At 39.8% G+C, this 19,664-nt stretch overlaps 1 protein-coding gene across 1 annotated transcript in view; it reads right to left on the bottom strand.

The window, feature by feature from the left end:
* pcsk5b (proprotein convertase subtilisin/kexin type 5b) overlaps nucleotides 1–19,664 on the bottom strand; it is a 336,889-nt gene that overhangs the window by 22,772 nt on the left and 294,453 nt on the right. The window contains exons 25-31 of the mRNA XM_063068758.1: nucleotides 18,590–18,632; nucleotides 13,736–13,878; nucleotides 11,344–11,547; nucleotides 9,331–9,417; nucleotides 6,421–6,622; nucleotides 4,348–4,568; nucleotides 179–421 (exon numbers count right to left, since the gene is read on the bottom strand). Coding sequence (XP_062924828.1) covers nucleotides 179–421; nucleotides 4,348–4,568; nucleotides 6,421–6,622; nucleotides 9,331–9,417; nucleotides 11,344–11,547; nucleotides 13,736–13,878; nucleotides 18,590–18,632 — 1,143 coding nt within the window. The remainder of the gene's footprint in view (nucleotides 1–178; nucleotides 422–4,347; nucleotides 4,569–6,420; nucleotides 6,623–9,330; nucleotides 9,418–11,343; nucleotides 11,548–13,735; nucleotides 13,879–18,589; nucleotides 18,633–19,664) is intronic.

Raw genomic sequence — 19,664 nt, 5'->3', positions numbered from 1 at the left:
TACAAACGTTTGAAAATAAACTTCTGAAAAAAAAATAAACTTTTGAGAAAAAAGGATTCTGTTCGAGTTTTTGCTTTAACCACTAAAACAATTCAATTCTACTTTACAATTAAAGATTTATAAATGAGTGTTCTTTCTTTGCATTTGTATAATTCTATTTACTTTGACTTGTGCTCACCTTGACAATCCTTGGTTTTCATGTCAATGTAAGTTCCTTCAGGACAACTTTCCAAACACTGCCCTTTGTACCTCACTGAAGAAGGGTCAGCACATTCTTCACAGTCATCGGGGTCTGGGCCATTACATACAGCACAACTGTAATGGCACGGAGTGCATGTATAGGTCTGAGTATTTTGAAAGCTTCCTTGGGGGCAATCATCCAAGCAACTATTATTGTGAAAGAAAAAGTATCTACTGCATTCTGTGAAAAACAAATATATTATTAACGTAAGCTTCCATAGAGTTCATAATAAGCACATAATCTCAGCAAACCAATTCATGCATGAAATATAATTCTATTACAAGCTTTACTGGAAGTATACAGTTATAAGAATTAACTATAACAAATTTACAAGACATAAAATATGAGTGCATAAACAAACATAAACCACTCAGTCTCCTGAAATTGTTTTGCATCTTCTTGCATGGAATTTTTTTGATATCTACTTCCACATACTGGAAAACATATATGGTATATGGATTATACACATTGTTGTCAATCTAACTGATTGAATTGAGCATGAAGACATATTTCCAGATTTACTTCTTGAGTCTTTAGATTTGCAATTATGAATATAACTATCTGCAATAATTATATACAATTATTCTAACTTTCATTTATTTTCTGATGTAGGTCAATGTGGGAAATCATGACTATACTTGTTCTTGTATCTAGATTACTGGCATATGTGATAACTCTGCCCGGTGAAATATGAATACAGAATAAATAATCTCAATGAGAAGCCACTCATAATTTTGGTGAAGGATTTTTTGTCTGATAAAAATACTATGATTATGTACAAAAAAACATGAGGCAATGTTAGGCCAGCGTACTCTTGAATTCGCATGAAGCAAAATAGTGGAAACTTAATCTGACTTGGCAAAGAATACTGATAGAAGTTCTAAATTATGGAATAAAGCATTTATTACTGTTCATCATTGTTCACACCAGCGTAAATTTCAAGAGCACTATTCTCACAAAATAATTTGTAGTGAGAAGCCAATACTGCTTGTGCATTACAATTTGTTTCACAATATGGTGTATTGGGCTTTGCAATGCTATAATTATACACGTACAGGTTTGGAAACCTACTTGCTGGCCCGTAGAGGTGAATTGCCCATTGTGTATAGCACAGTGGCTTGTTAAGTCATTAAAATCAATCTGCAGATGCTGGAAATCCTGGGTAGCACATACAAAATACTGGAGGAACTCAGCAGGTTCTGATGAAGGCTCTCAGCCTGAAATGTCAACTGCTTATTCCTTTCGCTAGATGCTGCCTGACTGCGGAGCTCCTCCTGCATTTTGTATGTACTACTCTGGGAGCGTGGCTGTGAGAAAATCAAAGCAAAATGGAATGGAGCAATAAACAAAATCTTTTTAAAGTGCAATACCAGTAAACAAGTACAAAGAATGAGCTAGAGGTAGAAGACAATTCAAGGAGCTATAGAAGAACAGGAGCAACATGATATTAAACAGAAGAAATTCTGCTGATGCTGGAAATCCAAAGCAACACACACAAGACGCTGGAGGAACTCAGCAGGTCAAGCAGCACCTATGGAAATGAATAAACAGTCGCCGTTTCTGGCCAAGACCCTTCTACAGAAATGGAAAGGAAAGAAGAAGGCACCAAAATAAAAAGGTGGGGAAAGGGAAGGGGTCTAGCTAGAAGGCAATAGATGAGACCTGGTGGGTAGGAAAGATAAAGGGCTGGAGTGGAAGGAATCTGATTGGAGAGGAGAGCTGACCATGGGAGAAAGGGAAGGAGGAGGTGATAGGCAGGTGAGAAGAGGTAAGAGGTCAGAGTGGGCAATAGAAGAAGAGGGGAGGGGGAGGGAAGAAATTATCTAATGGAAAGAGTAATCAATGTTCATGCCATCAGGTTGGAGGATACCTAGATGGAATAAAAGTGTGCTTATATTCCTGTCTCTGCTCCCTTCATGATTCCCTTATCCGTTCATTCCTCTCCACTAATCTCCCTCCCGGTATTTATCTCTGCAAGCGACCGAAGTACTCCACCTGCCCATTCACCTCCTCCCTCACCTCCATTCAAGGTCCCAAACACTCCTTCCAGGTGAGGCAACACTTCACCTGCAAATCTGCTGGGATCGTCTATTGTTTCTGGTGCTCCCAATGTGGCTTCCTCTACAGTGGTAAGACCCATCGTAAATTGGGGTCCTGCTTCGTCAAGCACCTCTGCCACAAGTGCAACTACCTGGGGGCCAAACATTTTAATTCCAATTCCCATTCCCGTTCCACATGTCGGTCAATGACCTCTTCTTCTGCCAAGATGAGGCCAACTTCAGGGTAGAGGAGCAACACCTTACATTCGGAATGTGTAGCCTCCAACCTGATGGCATGAACATCAATTCATTCTTCTGGTAAAAAAAATTATCCCACACCTCCCCTCTTCTGCTAATCCCACTTTGGCCATTAACCTCTTCTCTCCTCCTTTCCTTTCTTCCATTGTCCACTCTCTTCTCCTATCAGATTCCTTCCTCTCCAACCCTTTATCTTCCTTACCCATCTGGCTTCACCTATCACCTTTTAGCTATCCTCCTTCTCCTCCCTCCACTTTTTAATTCTGGCATCTTCCCCCCTTCCCCCTTCCTTTCCAGTCCTGAAGGCGGCTCTTGGACCAGAATGTCAACTGTTTATTATTTTCCAGAGATGCGGCCTGACCTGCTGAGTTCCTCCAGCATTTTGTGTGAGCAACATGATGTTGTATAGTTCTAGCTCTCCCAAGACAGACTGGACTGAATAACATTTATATTCATAGACAGGAAGGGTTCCTAAATCAGCTTCCTAAATCAAAGAAGAGCAAGTGATTGAAAGCTGAAGTAAAAGCAGAAAATATCTGATATCTGACAGAGAAAAAATATTAACATGTCAGATCTACAGTATGTCATCATTTCTGAGAAAAGGTAGAAAGGATCCTGAGCCTGAAATGTTAAACTAATTAACATGAATTAATGAATTGGGTAATGATAGGTTTGAGGGGAACCTCAGTGAGGGGCAAGGAGAAAAAAAATTAAAAGAAACCTATGGTTATAGGGAATATTGCTTGGTGCCATCCCTGAGAATGTAGACGGTGCAGTGATTTGGAATCTTTTTTTTATTAGCTTCATTTGTCAATTGGACTAAGTACATCGGAACATCAAAGGAGGGATCGTCGACTCAGGCCTAAGAGCCCAGCGTCAGGCATTTTCATGCCTTGCAAGGCACAGAACGAAAGACTGTGTGGCGTGGCACTCCTCACACAGACATAGAGCAATCTGTGGTTAAGTGCCTTGCTCAAGGACACAACATGCTGCCTCAGCTAAGGCTTGAACTGGTGACCTTCAGATCACTAGACGAACACCTTAACCACTTGGCCACATGAACATCAAAACATTCAGTGAAATGCATTGCTTGCATTGAGGATGTGATGGGGGCAGCCCGTGAATGTTGCCATGTTTCTGGCACCAGCATAACATCCCCACAACTTACTAACCCAAACTCGCACAATGTGGGTCAAAACTGGCAAACTCAGAGAGAACCCAAGTGGCCAAGTGGAGAACATAGCAAGTCCTTACGGACAGCGAGGGAACTGAACCTCGCAACGTTAACATGCCGCTAGATCTCAAATTCCTTGGGCATAACTCATTGTAAAGTTCTGCATGAAGGTCTGCATCAAGCATGTCACCAATATGCCGCTGAATATGGCAAAAATGGAGTCAGAATGAAAGTCTGATATCACTCAGCACCATCAACTTAAAGCCGATAAAATGCCAGTTAACTTCATATTTTGGATACATTCTTTCACAAAATGATCAGGAGAGCATGGTATGCTTTGGCACAGGATACAGGTTAGCTTCATATTGTTCCATGGTTTCAAAGATTACGCAGCAATCATTTGTAGGAGACAAAGGATGAGAAAGGAGAGCAGATTTGAACCATGTAAGTAGATTGCTCAATTAGATACAATAGGATTAACAAGACACTGGAAACTTCTATAGTTCCTTGATATGTTCACACTGAATACAAAACATCAGCATAACATTTTTATTATTTAGTGCATTCCATACTCTTTCAGAATGAAAGGACTAAGAGTAGTTTTATTGAAGAGTAGATTATGCAGTCAGTCCTACCTGAACAGCTATTTTCATTGCACACTTTACAGTTCATAGGGCAGTGTTTACAAAGTCCATCTGAACCAGCGTAATGTTTCTTGGAGCATTTCATTCGACAGCTTTTGTTCTCCAGAAAGTAGGGCTTGACACAGGACTGGCAGTTTGTGGGACTAACTTCACATTGCTCACAGGCGTCGTCACACTTTGCACAGGTGTTATTAGTAGTTATAAAATGTTGCCTAACAAAATGAGATATTGTTATTTAAATACATGTCATACAGAAACAAAAGACAATAAAACAGATCTGTTCAAAGAACAACTGCAAGCCCTCCCAGGAATTTGAAATAAAGAAGAGAATGTTGGGAAAACGTATAAGACCATAAGACACAGAAGCAGAATTCAGCCATTCAGCCCATTGGGTCTGGTGCACCGTTCTATCAGGGCTGATTACTATCCCTCTCAACCCCATTCACCTGCCCTCTCCCCATAACCTTTGATGGTTTGACTAATCAAAAACCTATTAAACTCCTCCTTAAATATACCCAACATCATGGCCTACATAACTGTCTGTGGCAATGAATTACACAGATTCACCACCCTCTGGCTAAAGAAATGTCTCCTCACCCAGTTCTAAATGGACGTCCCTCAATTCTAAGGCTGTGCTATCTGGTCCTGGACTCCCCCACAATAGAAAACATTCTCTCCACATCCACTCCATCTAGGCTGACTCGTTTTCTTGTGGGCATTCATAGTAAGTACAAGAAACACCATGGAATCAATGAAAGACCGCACCCAACAGGACGGACAAACAACCAATGTGCAAAAGACAACAAAACTGTGCAAATATAAAGTATCGTCATGTAATCAACTGTTTTCTGTACTGGAGCAATTGTTTGTGGGAGAACCATGTCAAATTGATTCGGAGATAAACTATTGGAACAGTGGCATGCTGTGCTAAACTTGGAATATGTGTGTCTGTCCTGTTCCTTGCTCACAATATTACACAAAGAACACACACACCAGGTGAAAATGAAAGTTCAAAACTTAAACAGTAGTCATCTTTGATGGAAGGATTCTTAAATCTACTGTGCTGAAATTACAGGTGTGTAAAAAAGGCCCGTGGGATCATTGGGGACCCAAGGCATCCCAACCACAATCTATTCCAGCTGCTACCATCCAGGAAACAGTACTGCAGCATAAAAGCCAGGACCAACAGGCTCTGGGACAGCTTCTTCCACCAGACCATCAGACTGATGAACTCACGCTGATTTGAGTACAACTATATTACACTAAATGTTCTAATTATTATAAATTACTATGATTGCACATGGCACATTTAGATGGAGATGTAACATAAAGATTTTTACTCATCATGTATGTGAAGGATGTAAGAAATAAAGTCAACTCAATTATAATTTTTCCAAATGTTATATGAATGGAGTCTTGGATGAAGCTCATGATTAGCACATTGCTCTTGCATTGTAATTAATTATTTTCTAATCCAATGTACTTAGTTTTAGTTATTTTTGAGCAAAAAAAAATTCCAGATGTGATCCAAAAAGTTTAGAATTAAACTGAATCTTGTCCAGAAAAAGTCAACTTTAGTTCGGAAAGAGTCAATTTACTCACCTGGTTTGAAACTATATTCAGTTGTCAACCTTTAAGAATACATAAAATTTGAATGGTGAAGTACAGAACTTTCTCCAAGTTTCATGGCTTGGCATGTGCCTTAATCTTTCAGCTTTCCATTTGGTGAATGTGACAATGCAAATGGATATTCTATTTTGACCTACATGCCTTATGTCCTTTGTCCAAATTCATATTTCTTTCAACCTCAAAGCTAGAGTAAATATTCCAAGAATTGATGGAATGTGTTTCCTTTAACAAAGGCAAGATTGTACAGTGTCCATGAAGCACAAACTATACGACTGTAGGTACTGTTCAGACAGCTGCAAGTACTGGAATTTCAAGGTACTGTATCAACTGTTAAGCTACCCTGAATTAAAAATAAGTCTTTGAGGGAGTTTCTGACTATATCGATAAACAATAAAGATGTATTTTTATTTCCTTTCTTTCTTTTAGTTTACTTACCGTGGACATTCACTGAGACACTCCCCCATATAAAGGTAAAGTGGGTGATGTTGCACTTTGATGCATTGCAGGCAGTTAGTTTTGTTTCCTGAACAGATCGCACAACCTTCTTCACATTGCTCACACTTCGCAGTAATTGGATTTGCAAAGGTTTGATGGGGACAATTCTTGACACATTCTTCATCGTTTACAAGGTACGATCCTAGGTATCATAAGGAATAATGCTTTTAGTTATGAATTTTGCATAAGACCACAACGAATTTATAGGAGAAACTTATGGGAGTCTTTCAAAAGAGTTCAAAGAGTTCAAAGCCACTGTGGGTGAAGGGTAAAGATGGCAAGATTAGAGAACTTTGAATGACAAAGAATATTGAAGATTTCATCAGGTAATAAGATAAAATAGACGACTGGAATTGAGCAAGTCTCAAGGAATAAAAAGGGTTTCAGAGTGACCTTGAGATAGCAATGAGGAGGGTAAAAAGGGGCAATGAGATATCCTTGGCAGGAAAGACTGATAAGGAAGAAAAATTACTAAGCGTGGAAACTAGTTTTGCCTTTTATGGGAATGAACGTAGAATTTTTAAATTTAATAATATTAAGAGACTTTGGAATTTAATAATATGAGAGTGTATTAAGCCAGGCATTCATATCCTGGGTTCAGCCTGTAATCCAAATTAGCCATTTCAGCTTCTCACAATACTTAAATTTATAGCTCATCCGTCCTTCTCAGCACCTCTGTCTCTGCTGCATCTGTTCTCAGGAGCGGGCTTTTCATTCTAGAACAAAGGAGATGACCTCCTTTTTCAAAGAAAGGGGCTTCCCTTCCTCCACCATCAATGCTGCCCTCAACCGCGTCTCTTCCATTTCACGCATGTCTGTTCTTACCCCATCCTCCCCCCCACTCTATTAGAGATAGGGTTCCACTTGTCCTGATCTACTACCCCACCAGCCTCCACGTTCAGCACATAATTCTCCGAAACTTCTGCCACCTCCAACAGGATCCCACCACCAAGCACATCTTTTCCTCCCCTCCCCATTTCCAGCTTTCCACAGGGATTGCTCCCTATGCGACTTCCTTGTCCATTCATCCCTCCCCACTGACCTCCCTCCTGGCACTTGTCCTTGCAAGTGGAACAAGTGCTACACCTGCCCCTACAGCTCCTCCCTCACTACCATTTAGGGCCCCAAACAGTCCTTCCAGGTGAGGTGACACTTCACCTCTGAGTCTGTTGGGGTCGTTACTGTGTTTGGTGCTCCCGGTGTGGCCCCCTGTATATCAGTGAGACCTGATGTAGATTGGGACAGGATCTACGGTCCGTCTGCCAGAACAAGTGGAATCTCCCAGTGGCCACCTATTTTAATTCCACTTCCCTTTCCCATTCCAATATGTCCATCCATGGCCTCCACCACTGTCGTGATGAGGCCACACTTAGGTTGGAAGAACAACACCTTATATTCTGTTCGAGTAGCCTCCAACCTGATGGCATGAATATGGATTTCTCAAACTTCCGGTAATGCCTCCCCAAACGCACCTCCCCCACTTCACCATTTCCCATCCCCTTTTCCCTCTCTCACCTCATCTCCTTGCTTGCCCATCGCCTCCCCCTGGTGCTCCTTCCCCCCTTGTCTTTCTTCCATGGCCTCTGTATCTTTCACCAATCAACTTCCCAGCTCTTTACTTCATCCTCCCCCCACCCCCATCTGTCACCTATCACCTGTTTTTCTCTTCCCTCCCCCCACATTTTAAAATCTACTCCTCAGCTTTTTTTCCTCCAGTCCTGCCGAAGAGTTTCGGCCCGAAATGTCAACCTCCATAGATGCTGCCTGGCCTGCTGAGTTCCTCCAGCATTTTGTGTGTGTTGATTGGCAGTAGTAACCCTTCAGCAGATGAGAACATCAATATTTTTTCTGGGACTATATTGAAGAGAGCAAGTCTCATCTAAAATAGACCACAATTTTTGTGTAGCTTTGGTTTTCGTGGCCTCCAATGGCTCTAACTTCATTAAGGCCAAACAACTTTGTATGCAAGGGCATTGATCTGATGGAAAATTTACAGTGCTATGAAAGATTTACAAAACAATAAGGATTTTTGGCCAGTAATTACAGTTTTGAAGATGTTGCTTACACGATGAATATAGACTTGGTCCAGAATGAAAGGTTATAAAGTGACAAAGGACTGCCAAAAACGTTCATCTAGCCTGCTTAAAAGTCAACTGATATATGTTTCATATTTTCATACAAAATATTTTGTATATGACTAATGCAAGAGTTACTAAAAGTAAGTAATGTCATTTCTTGCAAATTTATGACATAAGAATATTTTATTTGCTAATTGTGTTATAATATCTAACTAGACACACCACTTAAAACTTTCTGTGAAACTAGATTTGGCATTACCTTTTAAATAGCTACATTTAATCTTATTGCCTTTATCTTGCCTGAGAAATGAGGATGAAATACTCCACACCATTGTTAGCAGCAAGTATCCTGAATGCTTACAGCAAAACCAACTCAGTCCCGAATAGAAATGCCTCCCAACTAAATAAGATGGGTTATGGTAACTAAGATGATTGTTCACACACACAGATCATTAATGCTGATAGGGCGTGATGGGAAAAAGTATTAATTAGGAATGTGTGTCTGTACAGGGATTAAGGGATACTGTAGTGATACATGCATTCTGTATTTCATTATTTTCATACCTGAGGTAAGGATGCTAGACGTTGGCATCTGGTAGCAAAAATAGGGAGGTGTAGTGTACCCAAATATGATAAGCCAACCAAAAAAAAAAACACAAAGTGTAAGGCCGTGAAAGAAAGGAATTACTTGCCTGTAGAAGACGGCTGCTTTAAAAGCAAATAATGTGAAATATTTTTTTTTTCAGTAAGGTGCAATTTTGGAGCTTAGTACCTGAAGGACAGCTGGTGCATTCAATCCATCCACTTCCTGTACATGTCTTGCACGAGTCATCACAGCGAAAACAGGTGGCTTTCTCAACTTAATAAAAATAAGAGCACAAGTTTTGCATTGCTACAGTCCAGAAGGGTAACATTCTATTTATTCCTCCATTTCAACCATTTACAATAAGTTCAGGAATTTCATTCAAGCAGACAAAAAGTCATTTAGTACCCAAATCACTTAAACTAAGCAGGTTTTACTCTGTGCCATAATAGGATTGCTGACAATTGTTGTGAATGATGTACCCAACATGGCATCAGTTATCCATAGCTAATTTCTCTGGCAATCCACTCTAGAAGCAATGATCAAATGAGGTGGTAGAAAGATGGCCAACTTTATTATTTTATCAAATTAAAGATAAATTATATGTTTTAACACCCTAATCAGAAGGTATTGGAAAGGCAAGGACTGCTGAAAGGTCAGAAAGAGTTTAAAATAAAAATATTTCAAAGAAAGGATATGTTTACGGATAAATAATAAGGGGTATAATAAAATCAGAAAATGCTTAAACAACTTAGCAGGATTTTGACACAAATGTCAAAAAATAAACAGTTAATAGTTTTGTGGATGACACCAAGATGGAGGACACAGTGGGTAACAAAGAAGCCTATCGAAGCTTGCATCTGGATCTGGACCAGTTGGAAAAATGGACTGAAAATTGGCAGATGGAACTTAATGCAGACAAATGTGAGGTGTTGCACTTTGGGAGCACAAACCAGTGTAGCACTTACATAGTGAAAGGTAAGGCTCTGAAGAGTGTGATGGACCAGAGGGGTCTGTTTGGTAACAGATCCATAATTCCTTGAAAGTGGTGTCACAGGTAGATAGGGTTGTAAGGAGACTTTTGGTCCATTCATAAATCAGAGTATTGAGTACAGGAGTTGGATCTTATGTTGATGTTGTAGAAGGCAAAATCTGGAGTATTGTGTAATGCTGTGATCGCCTATCTACAGGAAAGATGACAATAAGATTGAAAGAGTAGAGAGATATTTTACAAAGATGTTGCTGGGACTTGGGGACCTGAGGTATAGGGAAAGATTTAACAGGTTAGGACTTTATTCCCTGGAGTGTAGAGAATGAGGAGAGATGTGATAGAGGTATATAAAAGTATAAGGGTTATAGAGAGGGCAAATACAAACAGGCTTTTTCCGCCTTGGTTGGGTGAGACTACATCTAGAGGTCACGGTTTAAGGGTAAAAGGTAAAATATTTAAGGGGAACATGAGAGGGAATTTCTTCAATCAGACAACGGTGCAAGTGTGGTACGAGCTGCGAGCAGAAGTGGTGGATATGGCTCAATTGCAACATTTAAGAAAAGTTTGGATAGGTACAATGATGGGAAGGTGTGGAGGTCGATGGGACTAGGTAGAGTAACAGTTTTGTTTGGATCAGATTAACTGAAGGGCCTATTCCTGTGCTCTATGGCTCTATTTCAGGTCCAAGATCTTTTACCAGAACCAGTTCTGCACTAATGGCTTCAAGATTCCAAGAATTGGATTCATACTCAGACAGAAAGACAAATGGGGTCAATGGCTAGGATTAATGACTGCACATTGCTCACTCAGTCCTTGGATTGTAACTAATGAGTTCATCATATACTTTATATACTACACCCTGAATAAACATTGTTCCATTTGTCATGTCCAAACACTGGGACTAGTGATACAATAAGCTCATAAGAGTAGCATGTTAACATTTTTGTCAGCTTAAAATAATAATGTCTTGTCAATAGTCATAAAGTATTTAGTATTATCATAATATTTATTAAGCTATGATTATCTGTAATTAAATTTGCTTGTGGAATCTAATTCTGCAATTTTCTGTTTATTCAGTCATTTTTTTTATTGGCAATTATTAGCTGTGCTTAACTTGCACCTATTTCTGGTTTATTAATCTTCACTGCTTTACATTCAATGCTTACACAGAAGGGTAGGTTTGACTTCTAACTGTTATCTATGTTACTCACCATCCCAGTAGCTTCCATCCGCACAGAGTTCATTAGAAGGTAAGGTGCACATTCCACCTTCAAATTTGAATGGATCTTTGCAGGAGTCACATTCTGTAAGTCCGGGACCATGGCATGTATTGCATTGGGGGTGGCATAGATCACAAGTGGCACTATTTTCGTTGCCATAGTAACCAGGTGTGCACGTACTTACACATGTTAAAGCTAAAATAATACAGACATATCAGTATTATTATGTTCCACTCCAGAATAAACAGTACTCTTAATTATTTGCCCCACAAGTTTGAATAGCTTTTTTTTTTAACTACCACAAATTGTACAATTGTCTTAATGCTTAATTCAAAATTGTGTTCCGGTTGAAAAAGCACATTTAGCAGTATGTGTTAACAAATTTTAATAAGGGTGTGCATAAGAGTTTTATTTTAAATAGCTTCTGAGTGACTGGATAATATAATTAAATTATACCAATTGTTACTAATAAAACAATTTTTGTTTCCACATGGGTTTCTCAATCCCTAACCATAAATAAACATAATCTCTAGTGAAATAGTGTAAATACCTGTCGGTTCTGACAAGAGAAACATTAACATCATATTTATCTCTCAAGTCTTAAGAGAACATTGTACATTTCAGTAAGTTCAACCCTTCATTCTTCTCAAGTTTAAAGGGTACACCACCAGCCTATTTAATCTTTTCTCATAAAAGAAAGCCCTGTTCCATATAGTTTGCTTTGCTAATTGCCTGCTGAACGGGCATATTAACTTTCAAAGAAATGTATACAAACACATGTTAATCCCTCTAAAAACCAATACTTTTTCACCATTTAAAAATGCTCTGCCTTTCTAAGACAATGACCTTGCATTTTTTTCTTTATCTTATTTCATCTGTTAAATCCTTGTCCATCTACTTAGAATTTGTATATTTCCTGAACCACCTCTGCCCCCTCTTAACAATCTTGGATATGTTTTCCTATCCCAATCCAAAGAATGAGAACAGAAGGGCCACAGAAATGATCTCTGCAGAACTTTACTGCTCATAGCCTCCCATTTAGAAAATGGCCTGTTTATTCCTATTCTCTGTTTTTTGTTGGTTAAACTGATTTTAATACATGCCAGAATATAAGCCTAAAAATTATGTACCCTAATTCTGTTCAGTAAGCCCTTGTGTGATTCATTCCCATTTCTTATGTTCTTACTAAAGACCTCTGAAAGTCCAGATGTGAAATTAATTGCTTTTCCTTTATCCATTATATGTATATATGTCTAATTACCAACTGTGCCTGTTTTTTCAAATGCACTGTCACTCTTCTCAGATTCCCCCTACTCTCTAATGCATCTTGGGCACTACCTCCAACTGCTGACTCAATATCCTCTTTTAAAAGTTAATAAAAGTTCATAATCATGTATTCTATAACTTCTTATCTGGGACCTAAGTATAATTTATATCTTCTATTAGTAGGTATCAAATCAGCCTTACTTAAAGTTAGGGCTGGCATTCATTCATTCCCTTTGAACTCATCCTCGCTTCAGAATCTGATAACAATAACTGTCCCAGCATGTTTCTGCTAACCTGTTCTATGGAGTGCCGTTTCATACTATTTAACCCATTTATATCTCCAGAGGTAAATACTCTTATTCTTTTCCAATGTCACCTCTGGATGATGAAAGGAATTATCCTTACACTCTCTACCTTATCTACATGTTGTCATTGGTGACATAATTGTCAGGTACTGATCATTGTAAATATTTTCCTTGGCTCCTCCAATATGATTTATGACATTATCTACTTAGACTCAATTGTTCAGATATTCTCCTGATGAGTCTCACTCCCTCCTCAAACACTAACTTTTCCAAAGGATGGCTGTCAAATATGTTCTGTACTGACTGCTCCTCACTCATCACCTTCTCTACTCTGATGTGAACTGGCTTTTATCTCCATTTATAAGATTGTGTCTAAACCCTAGTTTGTCATTTTTTTCACCTTACCTCTACCATCTCCTCTAGCCCTCTGTCCCTGATCCTTGTTCTCTGGAAACAACTTGTCCTCTGACAGAATTTTTTTTTACCTCTCCACCACCACACCAACCCCTTATCCAGCCCTTATGCAGTTAATGAACCTGCTGCCTCACAGTTCCAGTCACACAGCATCCACATTACACCATTATGTCATTTGGCTTTCAAGCCATTTTGGTATAAAGGCCATCCTTCCCAATGCAGAGAAGATATATTTGAGGGAATAGTGAGGAAATAAGGAATGTGTCAGTAAGAGGTAAAGGTATCGGCTATAGCCTCCATTCAAGAAAATTTGTATAAGCACTGGTACAAAGTTAATACATGTATAACAACTTGTTTAATGTTACTTGGAGTTAGAGTCAAATCTGTGCTTTGCTTACCCAAGGAGAAGAAACCAGTTTCACACCAATAACACAGAACTTCATCACATTCGATGCAATTCTCATTGCAAGCCTCACACTCCATTTTATCATACAATTCATAGGTCTTAGTTGGACATCTTAAGTAACAATGTTGATGAAACCTTAAAAAAAAGTTTTTTTTAAAGAGGGATGTCATGGTTAAAATGATAGATCTTTGTAGTGTTCAGAAATTATGGTATTACATTTCTATCATTGGCATCTTTGACCGAAGAATCTCCTGAAATGCCAAGTGCTTCAACTGTAGACTCATAGAATTAGACAGCATTGTAACAGGCCCTTTGGTTCAGTGTCTTTACTGACCATCATGCCTATTTGTACTAATCTCTCTTGCCTGCACTATTTCCATATCCCACTAAGCTTTGCTCATTCATGCACTTGCCTCTTAAATGTTATTACTGTTCTTGCCTCCACCATTTCCACTGGCCACTCATTTCAGGTCCCAATGATTCTTTGCGAAAAAGATTTATCCCTTAGATCCTCTTTAAACTCATCCTTCCTACCATTCTACAAAATCACACAGGTTTTGTAATATTAGCAACACAGTACCCAACTAAGGAGCCTAATCAGAGGAGCTTTAATTCAATGTTTGTCCATGATTTCACTCTATTACTGGTGGTTCCTTTGTTCCACTCACTTTCTCTATTGCTTATGCTCATTTGCTTTTTCTCTTTCTCAGTTTTGTTAAGGGATCTTCAACTTGAAACCCCAAATGATTTTTCTTTCCCATGATATTGATTGGCACCTGATTAGTTCCAAGGGTTTAGATGGGGCAGAGTTTGTTAAGTGTGTCCAGGATGGATTCCTGTCACAGTATGTGGACAGGCCGACCAGGGGGAATGCCATACTAGATCTAGTACTAGGTAATGAACCGGGTCAGGTCAGATCTCTCAGTGGGTGAGCATCTGGGGGACAGTGACCACCGCTCCCTGGCCTTTATAATTATCATGGAAAAGGATAGAATCAAAGAGGACAGGAAAATTTTTAATTGGGGAAAGGCAAATTATGAGGCTATAAGGCTAGAACTTGCAGGTGTGAATTGGGATGATGTTTTTGCAGGGAAATGTACTATGGACATGTGGTCGATGTTTAGAGATCTCTTGCGGGATGTAAGGGATAAATTTGTCCCAGTGAGGAAGATAAAGAATGGTAGGGTGAAGGAAGAATGGGTGACAAGTGAGGTGGAAAATCTGTCAGGTGGAAGAAGGCAGCATACATGAGGTTTAGGAAGAAAGGATCAGATGGGTCTATTGAGGAATATAGGGAAGCAAGAAAGGAGCTTAAGAAGGGGCTGAGAAGAGCAAGAAGGGGGCATGAGAAAGCCTTGGCGAGTAGGGTAAAGGAAAACCCCAAGGCATTCTTCAATTATGTGAAGGAAAAAAGGATGACAGGAGTGAAGGTAGGACCGTTTAGAGATAAAGGTGGGAAGATGTGTCTGGAGGCTGTGGAAGTGAGCGAGGTCCTCAATGAATACTTCTCTTCAGTATTCACCAATGAGAGGGAACTTGATGATGGTGAGGACAATTATGAGTGAGGTTGATGTTCTGGAGCATGTTGACATTAAGGGAGAGGAGGTGTTGGAGTTGTTAAAATACATTAGGACAGATAAGTCCCCGGGGCCTGACGGAATATTCCGTAGGCTGCTCCACAAGGCAAGAGAAGAGATTGCTGAGCCTCTGGCTAGGAACTTTATGTCCTCGTTGTCCATGGGAATGGTACCGGAGGATTGGAGGGAGGCGAATGTTGTTCCCTTGTTCAAAAAAGGTAGTAGGGATAGTCCAGGTAATTATAGACCAGTGATCCTTACGTCTGTGGTGGGAAAGCTGTTGGAAAAGATTCTTAGAGATAGGATCTATAGGCATTTAGAGAATCATGGTCTGATCAGGGACAGTCAGCATGGCTTTGTGAAGGGCAGATCGTGTCTAACAAGCCTGATAGAGTTCTTTGAGGAGGTGACCAGGCATATAGATGAGGGTAGTGCAGTGGATGTGATCTATATGGATTTTAGTAAGGCATTTGACAAGGTTCCACACGGTAGGCTTATTCAGAAAGTTAGAAGGCATGGGATCCAGGGAAGTTTGGCCAGGTGGATTCAGAATTGGCTTGCCTGCAGAAGGCAGAGGGTGGTGGTGGTGGAGGGAGTAAATTCAGATTGGAGGATTGTGACTAGTGGTGTCCCACAAGGATCTGTTCTGGGACCTCTACTTTTCGTGATTTTTATTAACGACCTGGATGTGGGGGTAGAAGGGTGGGTTAGCAAGTTTGCAGATGACACAAGGTTTGATGGTGTTGTAGATAGTGTAGAGGATTGTCAAAGATTGCAGAGAGACATTGATAGGATGCAGAAGTGGGCTGAGAAGTGGCAGATGGAGTTCAACCCGGAGAAGTGTGAGGTGGTACACTTTGGAAGGACAAACTCCAAAGGCAGAGTACAAAGTAAATGGCAGGATACTTGGTAGTGTGGAGGAGCAGAGGGATCTCGGGGTACATGTCCACAGATCCCTGAAAGTTGCCTCACAGGTGGATAGGGTAGTTAAGAAAGCTTATGGGGTGTTAGCTTTCATAAGTCGAGGGATAGAGTTTAAGAGTTGCGATGTAATGATGCAGCTCTATAAAACTCTGGTTAGGCCACATTTGGAGTACTGTGTCCATTTCTGGTCACCTCACTATAGGAAGGATGTGGAAGCATTGGAAAGGGTACAGAGGAGATTTACCAGGATGCTGCCTGGTTTAGAAAGTAAGCATTATGATCAGAGATTAAGGGAGCTAGGGCTTTACTCTTTGGAGAGAAGGAGGATGAGAGGAGACATGACAGAGGTGTACAAGATAATAAGAGGAATAGATAGAGTGGATAGCCAGCGCCTCTTCCCCAGGGCACCACTGCTCAATACAAGAGGACATGGCTTTAAGCTAAGGGGTGGGAAGTTCAAGGGGGATATTAGAGGATGGTTTTTTACTCAGAGAGTGGTTGGTGCGTGGAATGCACTGCCTGAGTCAGTGGTGGAGGCAGATACACTAGTGAAGTTTAAGAGACTACTAGACAGGTAAATGGAGGAATCTAAGGTGGGGGCTTATATGGGAGGCAGGGTTTGAGGGTCAGCACAACATTGTGGGCTGAAGGGCCTGTACTGTGCTGTACTATTCTATGTTCTATGTTCTATGACTGGCTGAATGCTGTGAACATTTCTATTTTTATTTCGAATTCTAGCACCTGCAGTTTTATTTGCTTCTCATGGTGATTAAAGAGCGGCATTTAGACCCCACCAGATATATAGAGAAGATTTTGCTCTTTGAAGGTTATTGGTGAATCTGATGTCTTTTTAAAACAATAATTTAGTACTTTAATAGTCATCATTGCTGATTCTAGATTTATTTAATCAACTGGTTTTAATGCCTAGGCTGTTGTATGAAATGATCATGGAAGCCATTTGATCAAGGGGCAATTAGTGGGAGATGATAAATGTTGGTCTTGTCACCAATATCCATCACTGAATTCCCCTACTATCAACATGCTGGTGTTACCATTGACTAGAAACTAAACTGGGGTAGCCATATACACAATGTAGCTACAACAGCAGCTAATCGGCTAGGAATCCTGTGGTGACTATTTCACCTCCTAACCCCTCAGTGTCTGCCCAACATCTACAAGGATCAAATCAGGAGTGTGGTGGAATACTCTCCGCTTGCTTGTAGCTTCAATGACACTCAACTAGCTCAACACCATGCAGGAAATAGCAACCTGCCTAACAGGCATCCCATCCACAGTCATTCACTCACACCAGCACTGAAGCACAGTCGCAGCGATTTGTACCCTCTGCAGGACTCACCAAGACTGGCTAGACAACACCTTCCAAACCCATGACCTCTATCAGCTAGAAGGACAAGGACAGCAAAAGCATTGGAACACCACCACCTGGAAGTTACCCTCCAAACTACACACCATTCTCACTTTGAAATGTATCGCCGTTCCTTCGCCATCACTGGTTCAAAATTTTGGAATTCTCTCCCTAATAGTATCATGGGCTTATGCATAGCACAAGAACTCAATTAGTTAAAGAAGGCAGCTCACTATCACCTTTTCAAGGGTAACTTGGGATGGGCAATTAAATACTGGCTCATACTGCAAAGCCAACATCACTTGAATTAATATTTTTAGAAAACTAAGAATAAATAACATAGATCTTCACATACATGTGCATGAAAGAGTTACCTATCTAATTTTTTTTAAATGAGAGCTGTGATGGTAGAATGCCAACTCATAGAGTCATACAGAGCCAAGATAGGTCTTTCAAACAACCGGGTCCATGCCAATCCCCTTTTCCATTTATGTCAATCACATCTATTTGTAGTAGGACTGTATCCTCCTATGTCTGCCCTATTTAAATGTTAGTCTAAATGCTGCTAAAATTTAGTAATTGCATCTGATTCCACCAACTCCTCTGGAAGTGTGTTCTAAATATCATCTAGTTTCCAGGTAAATACCTTACACCTCCGATCCCCTTTAAACTCCTTTGTCACCATAATCCTAGCCTTTTCTTGACCTTGGGAACCCTACCACAGGAAAAAAGATTTTGACATCTACCCTACCTAAGTCTCTCTTAATCTTATACATCAGATCATCCCTTAGCCTCCTTCCCTCCAGGCAAAACAATCCCTTCCCAGAACTAAAGTCCTCCAATTTATGCAACATCCTGATGAATCACCTCTGCTGTTTACAGCAGAATTACATCCTATGACTCTGGAACAATAGGGTTGTCTCTGATACATTGCTCTGCACCCCAAAGAATACAACAATAATAAGAAAATGCCACTTACATGTAGAATCCACTTTTACATGATACACATATTCTTGGATCTTCTGTAGAAAGAAATAGAAATTGTTGTATTTGTTGTGAAAGAAGAGGGGTTTACTTTTGAGTAATTATTTTGTCAGTGTCTAGAGACAATCCTTTTCTACAGCATTGTAAAGAGAAGGCATGACTTAAATTGCAAATGTATGAAAATTAGTGGATCTAACATTTGCTCTATGCAGTAGCCCACAGAAAATGAAGTGACTTCTCTCAGGAGCAAGAGAAAAATAGGTGACAAACATCAGGTCTAACAATATTGGAGATGCACTACAAACAGGGGCTGCACTGAGGGTAGGGAAACCAAAAAGTTAATTCCTCATTTTGCTTCCACATGATATAGAACTCCTTCTTTCAGGAAAATATATCGTATCTTCTCTGAAGAAAATTTCCATTAAGTAAGTCATTGCTGTTTTATGACAGACAGCAGAAATTTTTTTCTATTTGCATGGAATAGATTTAAACTCCAGATCCACCTATAATTTTACTATTTTTTTCAGTTGGAGCTCTGGCCTTTAGGGCCTATGCTATATAAAGTCCTTATGAGTATATTTTGAAGTACACAGCTTGTTAAGCAGCACCTGTGGGAAGTAAAACAGGTAATGTTTCCAGATTTTCTCTTTTTATTTCAAATTTCCAGCAGATACAGTTCTTTGATTCTCTTTCCTTCTTCACTGTACCATTCAGTTGAGTGAGTTGTCAATTATTTCCCATGGGCAGTAAAAGCCAAAATGTATCAGCAAGAAAGTTTACTTCGGACATTGGTGGAAGAATTGGTATTCCTGACTTACAAGCCATATACTCGATGTCTGCTCTCATCTATAGCCAAGTGCTAGGTTTACTGAGGCCTAAGAGGTCCTTATAATTGGAGTAAACCTTAAATTTGTCTTCTAGCTACATTTTGGGTGTGTGATTTAAATATTATGATAAGCTTCATCTCTGAAAAATGGGGCATAACACACCATTAGCCCACTCTAAAAATGAGGTAGATCGATATATGGCTTTGATTATACTGCCCAAATTTAGACTTTTATCAGTTTTGA

The sequence above is a fragment of the Mobula hypostoma genome, chromosome 16, assembly GCF_963921235.1.
Source record: "Mobula hypostoma chromosome 16, sMobHyp1.1, whole genome shotgun sequence".
Classification (NCBI taxonomy): Eukaryota; Metazoa; Chordata; class Chondrichthyes; order Myliobatiformes; family Myliobatidae; genus Mobula; species Mobula hypostoma.
This window is presented reverse-complemented; position numbering and strand designations above follow the sequence as displayed.